Source organism: Alnus glutinosa, chromosome 12 (assembly GCF_958979055.1).
Source record: "Alnus glutinosa chromosome 12, dhAlnGlut1.1, whole genome shotgun sequence".
Lineage (NCBI taxonomy): Eukaryota > Viridiplantae > Streptophyta > Magnoliopsida > Fagales > Betulaceae > Alnus > Alnus glutinosa.
Window position 1 is genome coordinate 4,816,105 of NC_084897.1, and position 9,812 is coordinate 4,825,916.

A 9,812-nucleotide genomic window follows, 5' to 3' on the forward strand; every position below is an offset into this window, starting at 1 on the left:
TTACATAATTGTATAATTCAATATCAGGCATTCAAACTCCTTGATCACTGACAACATCACATGTGGGATCCTTAGAAGTTAGAACTGCGGCGTAGGAAGTGAATATGACATGCGATGTATATGCAACAAGTGCTTGATTATCTTTGTATTTAAAGTATGTGTGGGGTTGTGATTTCAAAACTTGCAATTTAAAAATAGAAATTTAAAACGTGTAATTTTGAATAATGTAATAAAGTATTTGGTAAAATTGTAGTTTGATATTTAAAATTGAAATTTAGCCTTTAAAATTATGTGATTTTAAAAACTCTCCATCTTGCTTGCAATTTAAAAATGCATTTTTTTTTTTTTTCGATTTCAAATTGCAATTTTAGGGTAAAGTCTACGTACCTCCTCAAACTACCACACAATTGACAATATCTCTCCAAACTTTCAATTTGGACCACGTTCCTCTCAAACTACAAAAAAATTGTTAATGTTCCCCTAATGACAAAAATATCTTTAATAAAATAAATAAATACATAAAAACAAAGGGTGAATTAAAATTAAATTAAAAATTAAAAAGTTTTTCGTTCTTTTTTCAAATTTATAGGAGCATTTTTGTTTTATTAAAAAAATTCTAAAGTTATTTTTGTCTTTTTACTGACCTTGGTCGAGGGACGTTGACAATTTTTTGTAATTTGGGATGGATATTGTCTCAATTGAAAGTTTGGAGGTACATTGTCAATTATGTGATAGTTTGAGCAGGTATATGGGCCTTTTTTATTTTTATTTTTATTTTTTATTTTTAAACGTATTTCCAAACAAAACATTTTCTGCAATTTTATTAAATTTAAACTTTTAATCTATAAAATCGCAAAGACAAACACAAATGCTTAATCTAAGATAGAAATCCTAACCTAAATGTTAGGTGAATTGATTTATGAGGGAACTTAGACCTTATATTCTGAAGAAACCTAGACCTTTTAGATTATGAGGGAACCTAAACCTTAAATTCTGAGGAACCTAGACCTTTTCAAACAAAATGTTTGAAATTAATTTTTTACCTTTCTATTCATTCAATGACATTGTTTAAATAGAAGGAATATAAGATTTAGATTTAAATATAAACTCCTACAATGAACAATAGAAACCTACTACTAAATACTTATGCACCATGATACTATAAATAATTAAAAGACTAACTTAGATAAATAAATACGACTATTTTTATTTAATTAAAGTACTCATGCTTTAAGATAAACTAAAGCCAAGATAACTTTTCATGAGATATTTATTCTATATGTGTAAAATCCTATAGCATGCAAATTCTAATACCATATCACTAAACCCCCGTATCTCATCCACCCACACACGTGCACACAAAAGGGTAAGAAACTTGGATCCAGCTTCTATGCAGTATTAGAAAGTACCGCATAGATACTATAGTCTAAAATAACACCGTTTGAGAGTACAACACGCCTTTCAGTTATTGCCTAGTGGGAGTTTTATAATGCATGACTTAAAATAGGATGGCGTGAACGGCATGAGTTGAAGGACTAACTCTAATAGCACCGTTTTGTTAGCAGCTAAAAAAAAAAAAAAAGAAATCAAGAACTCCAAAAACCACAGCGCGCGCACACACACACACAACTCTCTCTCAGGTCTCTCTTGATCCCCCCTCTACTCCTTCCACCCTTACAACTCTCTCTCAGGTCTCTCTTGATCTCTCCCTCTACTCCTTCCGCCCTTTACTGCATCAAAGCCATAAGTGTTAAGATCTGTTTCATTTTGTTTATCTTATTTTTCAACTACTTTAGTTTGCATCTTCTGCCACATTTCTCGACTGATACGGATATATATATATATCAACCATTTCTTCAAATTTGGTGTCCGGAAAGGACGGAACGGAAAGGACATAACTTTCCGGTGGAATTTTATCCAGCAACTTCAACATAATTCTTTTATATTGCAATATTTCAACCATTTCTTAAACGGGTATTGTCAAATCATCTTGAAAAAAAACAAATAAAGAATAAAAAACAAAAAAAATTAAAAAATAAAATAAAATACATTTTTTCTCTCCTACTCAATTCGCCTATCTCCGCTGATTGTAAGTTCTGTTACATGCAATCATACAGTCATATACTATATACAAACAGTAATGATTGAGGAAAAATATTTAGTGTGTTATCATTTCAAAATAATTAATTAAATTACAATTAAAACTTCTTAATATTGCTATAAAACCAAATGAACTAATATTAAATTTAACACTTACAAACTTTTTTATAATTTACCCATTTTATATGAATTAATGATCCTCTTAATATAAAACCGAAGGGTTACAGTTTTTTATTTTTTATTTTTTATTTTTTTTTATTTTTATTTTCCTTTTCTTTTTTATATTTGTGGGTTTCAATATCTTCAATTTTCCATCCGTATTTATGAAAACGGAAGAGTCTAAGTCTCCGTCAAATACTGTGGGCTGGACAACGCAGAGATAGATTGAAATTATTGCCAGAAGAAATGATTCATTCACTATTAGTATACAACTTGTACACAACTTCTTCAAGACATCACACAATGAATTCTATTGCACCACTTCAATGTGTCTTGAAGTATTGGACAAATTGTGTTCAAATAGTGAATGAATCATCCCCGGAGTTGGGAAAACAATGTCATCAACCTATCTACCTCCAGACGTTCTGGTGGAGATACTGCGAGGTTGCCGCCAAAATCCCTCCTCCGATTCAGGTGCGTCTCGAAGACCTGGCTTGCTCTGATCGGAAACCATGATTTCTTCTCTACAAATCTCCTCAACCACTCTATTCTCACCACCCAAAATCCCACTCGTCCTCTTCCTCTCATCCTCGTCAAAACCACAGACAAATCGAATGCCGTAAAGTTTGTGTTCTATTCACTCTCTTACGACACCCTCGACTGTGTTTCTCAAATCCCGATGAATCTCCCTCTAGCACCCGTTCATTTCCTCATTAGACCAAATTATTACCTTAAGCTTGCCGCTTCCTGTAATGGGCTACTATGCCTTTACGATTTCCGAACCAGCGGCTTCTATCTCTGGAACCCCACCACACCAAATGTAGGATTCAAAGCTATCCCGCCCTTGTTTCCTCCTCCCTCCAGCGTTGGGTTCGACTTCGACCCCAATTCCAGCGACTTCAAGGTGGTTAGCGTTCGTCACGTTGTGAACGGCTCTGGTATTTCAGCGCTGATAGCGGAAGTCTACAGTATGAGCAGTGGTTCTTGGAGACTGCTTGACCTTCGCGTGCCTTACGGTATTTTTGCCCATTCACAGATTCTGGCTTTGGGTGGGGTTTTCTTATGGTTGGCGGAGCAAGATGGCGGTCAAATTATTTCTTTTGATTTCACCGACGAGGTGTTCCGTACGACACCGCTTCCGTACTCTAGAGATCCATTGCGTTTTTATCCCCAGTTGATGGAGTTAAACGGGTATGTTGCTATGGCGATTTTTCCTCTCGATTGTAGGTATATAAAGATGTCTTTGGAGATATGGGTTTTGCTCGAATTTGGTGTTAAGGAGTCGTGGACTAGATTTGTTAGCATTGAGATTCCCATGGATTTGGGAAGGCCATTGGGATTTTGGAAGAAAAGGAAGTTGTTCATGGAGAACAGTGAGGGGCAGTTGGTCTTGTATGATCCTTTTACACAGACAAAAAATTATCTTCAAATTGAAGGGCTTAAGGAATCGTTCGAAGTTGTACTCCACACGCAGAGTTCGGTTGCCATCAATGGAGGGCAGGATAATCTTTGAGTTATGGATCCACACGTGTTTGTTTATTTCGTATATGTTTTCCTCTGAAATTATCTCTTTATTCATTATGAAGTATGTTTGGTCCTAAATTTTGCCTTCAACTGTTATATTGTTGTCTAAGAATTTTATTTCAGAGTCATTTTGTTGAAGTATCCAAAATAATTGTCCTTGAAGTATACAGATATCTCATGGAAAAGATGTTTTTTGTTCATTTGGCCTCAAATCGATCCACATGATAATAGCTTAAAAGTGCATATTTTCTCTATTAAAATAGGCATTATCATATTATGTTTTATTTTAATTTCTACATTTTAGATTTAATTAAGGAATAGTGTTGAATTATTAATTTTGAGCATAAAAAAATATTTTAATTGAAGAAATTGCTTTGTTTGAACCTTTTCATAATTGTCCAATCAAGCCTATGAAAGAAATGGACAAAAAGAAACCAAGCCAAGCAAATAAATGAAAGTCTAAGAAAAAGGAATAAGGAAAGGAAAGAGAAAGAGAAAGAGGCGTTGAGGACAAAGGAAATAAATAGGAAATTCGTGGGGCCTACATAGAAGAAAACAAAACATGAAAAATAAGAAGGAGCATCGCTTTCCATAACAAGGCAAATTGATTTTCTTTTCATACCTGACACATTTGTGGGGATCTAACTCACACGTATTACCTTCCCTGAACAAGGATCAGCACCGAATAAGTCTTTCCATGCATAACTCATCGACACATGTATTGAGACATGAAGAAGTTGTACTACATTAATTGTAAAGATATGTGATTTTATTTCTATGAAGGGCCAGACTTGCAATAAATCCTTAACAATGAAAGAATCAAGAAAGCATGCATGCAGCATTGAAAGACCTAACAAATTAGTCTATATATATCATGTTTTGCTCATGCCAGAAGAGTTGCAGGGGAGGAGAGGAGAAATGAGTAGGAACACGAAAGAGCAGAGAGGGACAGTTTTGGAGAATCTCAACCGGTTTTGTTATTTGTCATTTATGTTTTTCATAAACATAAGTAGCTAAATCTCTAGGTAAGGCTAGAGGTGAAGCCTAATATTTGTATTATGTGTTCTTGAGACTAAGTTTTTTGTTCTTCATAGATTAATGATTAAATTTGAGAATGATTTTTATTTGAGAGTAATTTAATAAAACAAGTTTTTTTTGATTCATTTTGATTTTTGTTTATATCAAATGCTTACTTTGTTTGATTTTTATGATTCGAAAATATATTGAATGCTTAATTTATTGTGTCATGTTTTTGAAATCAATTTCTCAATCAACCCATGTTTAATTTATTTATATTTTCCTTGCGCTTAATTGTTTTATTTTCCAATTAGGAGAGTTGATTCTCAACCTAGTTGAGTTAAAAATATATGTCTCAAAAATATATAATAAATTGATAGGTGGATCCCTGAAGCCTTGGTGTTTTCTTCTAATTTTTTTTTTTCTTTTTATTAATTTAGCTTAGTTAATTTTATTTTAGTTTATCATCTATCAATTGCCCCACCTTATTAATGGAAAAATCAATTTAATTTACTTTTCTGCACAATAGTAGGAATTTTACTTAGTATCTACCATTCTTTGTGCATCGACATCATACTTACTGAGAATTATTACTTACGAAAACTTACACTTGGGTTTGCACCCTTTTTCATACAACACCACCAATCAATGAACCAAACCAGAAATGGTTGAGATGCCTATGTTTTTTTCTTCCTTAAAGTAAAAGAACCAAGAGTGATGAAGCTAGGTATCATTGAAAACAGAAAGTATCAAACAATGCCGGTTGGTACTCTTAACAATTGAAAATCAAAATTTGTTTGAAAATTTCTTGAGCATATTGTTTGCACTTAGAAAGGGTTAGGATATTGAGAATTTGATATTTGAATGAGAAACTTTTATTCATCTTCTTTGTCCTTAATATGGGTTATGGAGATTGAGTTTGTGTCTAGGAGTACATAGTCAAAGAATTTTCAGGTTCTCATCAATTAGTTGGTCGGGGCATAGTGCCAAGTTGCATGGAAACATCTTTGGGCTATTCGGAAAGGGAAATGTTATGTTGGTTTTAGCATAAAAGTTCAGGCTCAACAGTGCAAATAGAGATGGTCACCTTTTGATATGTATTAGATTTTGAAATTCCTTTAATGAATTTTACAATGTTATGAAATTTTGATATGTATTAGATTCTGAAATTCTCACACACACACACACACACACTATTATTATTATTATTTCATTTTTTTTTCTCACACACACACACACAAAAAGAAAAGAGAGAGAGAGAGAGAGAGAGAGAGAGAGAGAGAGAGAGAAGAAAGGGTTACAAGCTCACCAAATTCAAAGAGCTTTGAGTATATGCTCAGCCCCATGCACTGAACGTAAACGCACAGCCCTCCTCCAAATTCAAGACCTTGATGACCTCATTTTCGGCCAAGAGCGCGTACCTTCAGTATAACACTCAAGTTTCATATTAGGAAGAGATAAATAACACACATAGAGTGAGTGGTTTATAAGAGATAGGGTTAAATACAATTCGTCCCCCCTGAAGTTGTCGGCCATTTTCAATTTGGCTACCAAAGTTTTAAAAATTGCAATGTACCCTCCCGAAGTTTCAGAAATTCGCAATTCAGGCATTCCGTCACCCTCAGCGGTTAAACCCGACGGAAAAGTTAACATGTGCGTGTCACGTGCCATGTTTGAAGATAACGTCCCATTTATACCCTTGTTTTAGAACGTTAAATTACCTTAATGCCCTTGAAAAACAACACAAGCCTTTTAGGTAAAAAAAAAAAAAACACTAACACTCGTGTTCTTCGATCAGTTGAAAACACTAACTCTCGTGTTCTTCGAACCAGAGCATCTCATCTGCTATCAACAACTACAAAGTGTGACATTGCGACCGTGTGTTACAGAAATTAGGGATTTCTCTCACGAGGGCATTGATTTCCATTTTGTGGTTGGAGGTAAGTGAAAAAATGAACATTTTAAAATTAGGGTTGTGTCGAAATTGGGGATTTTCGAATTTATATTGTGTTGAAAATCAACCATATTCTGAAATTCCTTTAATGAATTTTGCAATGTTATGAAATTTATTGTATTGGGATGTTGCTTTCACATGTGAATGTTGAGTTTGACGGTTTTGTAAAATTGTTAGCTTTTTGTTTTGGGTCGACTTTAACTGATGAGTTGTAATCATATGTTGCTTTCAAGTGTGCATAGATGTTGTCGGTTGTTGCATTATCATTTTGTGAGGTTGGGTCCACTGCAATAACGATAGTGGTCTGTAAATCCAATTTATTTAGTTGCCTCGTAGGGTCTTTGTCATGTTGTCTGATTGGGAGAAACATTTATATGCTAGTTTAACAATAGTGGTCCCAAAATGTACCCGATTGTATTATTTTCAATAACTCTCTTGTTTTTTGTCTAGTGGAAGGGATAACACACCCTGACGTTTTCTCTCTCTACCTCTTCTTCTGGCTTACATTCATGTCTTATACCAATATCATAATTAAAAAGTCTACTATTGCAGTCTTTATATTCATTACTCAAAAAGTCTATTATGTTTTTTTGTATTATTTGTTTACTCAAGTATTTTACCATTTCATCATGTAGGATAGGGTCCCCCGAATTGGCCTTTGAGGTTCATTATGGGGGCAAGTTTGATAGACACTTCGGCTGTGAGTATGTTAGTGGTTCTGCTATAGTACATCATAAGACTTTTGATCATGATAAGCTATCATTCTTTGAGATAGAATGTATTTTAAAAGAATATGGCTACAAGTCTGGAGATTTGATGTATTTTAAAGACCCTGTGAAGAGTCTCGTGAATGGTTTGTACCTAATAACTTCTGACGATGATGTCTTGTTTTTGTCTTCTTGCCATATCAGCCATAACATTGTGCATTCATACATTGTATCGTTTGGGGAAGGGAGAGGTGATGAAGGTGATAATGAAAAAGATGATTATGAAGATGAAAATAATTATAGAGCTAGGGTTGGTTTGTATAATCCGTGGTGGGAAGGTGGGTTGAGTGATAATGAAGATCTGTTCGATGTTGATATGGATGGAGGTGATGGTTGGCCTAGACCCTCCACACAATCTAGTGGTGGTGGTGGTGGGGCTGGACCCTCCACACAGTATTCTTTCGAGGGTGAGGCTAATGACAATACTGATGAGGGTGATGATGACGACAATACTGAGACTGTTGAAATGGATTATGATGTCAATAATGTTGGTATGTTTGAAGGTGGTGGCAGTGTCATGAGCTCATTTGAGATTGCTGATGACGAGGACATTAATTCTAACATGGGGAGGAGTGATATACTGAAGTCACCATGTCCTAGTGGGGAAGATGAAGAAGTTACACATGCACCCAATCATGATTTTCATGCAGTTGACCTAGCTGATCCAGACATCAAACTGAAACAAAAATTCTCAGACATTAAAATGTTTAGAGAGGCTGTTAAGATGTATAATGTGAGAAGGGGGAAAGACATCAGATTTAAAAGAAATGAAAGGAGAAAGTGTATTGTGGTGTGTAGAGATCCTAAATGTCATTATCGTGTGTATGGCCGACAGATGGTAGATGAGCAGTCATTCCAAATAATTTCTATGCAGCCAAAACATATGTGTGGCAGGAAATATAAAAATTCCATTGTAAATGCAACTTGGATAGCTGACAAGGTAATTGACAAGTTCAAGGTTCAGCCCAACATGTCATTGGATGTGATATTGGATGAAGTGAAGGATATGTGGAAGGTAGATGTGAGTGCAAATTGTATGTATAGGGCTAGAAGGAAGGCTGGAAAACAAATTTATGGCAGATCAGAGTGTCAGTATGAGAGGTTGTGGGATTATTGTGAAACTGTGAGAATGACCAATAGAGGAAGTGCCGTATTGATGAAGGTGAAAAAACCATGCCCTGAGGTTCCACCCAAATTTCATAGGCTATACATATCATTTGCAGTCATGAAGAAGGGATTTCTAGATGGTTGTAGGCCAGTTATTGGGGTAGATGAGTGCTTTTTAAAAGGGCCATTTAAGGGAATGCTCTTGGCTGCTGTTGGTCGGGATGGCAACGACAATAGTACCCGATTGCATATGCGGTTGTTGAAGCCAAAACCAAGGACAGTTGGACTTGGTTCTTGGAAACCCTAGTGTCAGATCTTGGAACACATGACCGGCATGCTAGGCCGACATTTATATCGGATCGACAGAAGGTGATTGCTTTGCACACCATTAGTTCATATCTATATATATATATATGTATACTACTCATTTTATTTATTGCTAATTTACTCTTTACTTCGTTTTTGTAGGGTCTTATGCCTGCCTTTGAGGATGTGATCCCGATGGCAGATCATCGAATTTGTATTAAACATTTATGGGCAAACTTTAGAGATGAAGGGCATCGAAGGGTTACACTGAAAGATAAGCTATGGGCTATAGCATGTGCCTATATCGAAGTCGAGTTCAATGCACATATGCAGGAGTTGAAAAGAATGACCCCAGCTGCTTTCGAGTACTTGGACAAGATTGATCCAAGTGGATGGTCTAGAGCATGGTTCCACGATTACCCTAAATGTGATCTTCTTGTGAACAACATATGCGAGTGTTTCAATGCCTACATTCTGAAAGCTCGTGACAAGCCTATATTGACCATGTTGGAGATGATAAGAATAAAATTCATGAGGAGGTATCAAGTCAAAAGAGATGGCGTTTCAAAATTGACTGGGAAGTTATGTCCTAAGGTGGTAAAGAAGCTGGAGTCAATTGGGCTAGAGGCAATGGAATGTGTTCCCCATTTTGCTGGTGAGAAGTTATTTGCAGTGGAAGCTCCCAGACGATTGTGGTATGCTGTGGACTTGCATAAAAAAACTTGTGGTTGTACACAATGGGAAATTACTGGTATCCCATGTGGGCATTCAGTTTCTGCTATACTCTTTGATTGTGGGGAACCTGAGGATTATGTCCATTATTACAGTTTAGAGATGTACAAAAAAGCATATGCCTAACTAATATACCCTATGCCTAG

At 35.5% G+C, this 9,812-nt stretch overlaps 1 protein-coding gene across 1 annotated transcript; it reads left to right on the top strand.

The window, feature by feature from the left end:
• Nucleotides 1–2,842: 2,842 nt before the first annotated feature.
• On the top strand, nt 2,843–3,780 carry LOC133850981 (F-box/kelch-repeat protein At3g06240-like). The gene has a single exon (XM_062287263.1). It carries the CDS (start codon nt 2,939–2,941, stop codon nt 3,770–3,772), a length of 834 nt encoding a protein of 277 aa, XP_062143247.1. The 5' UTR covers nt 2,843–2,938; the 3' UTR covers nt 3,773–3,780.
• The last annotated feature ends 6,032 nt before the right edge of the window (nt 3,781–9,812 follow it).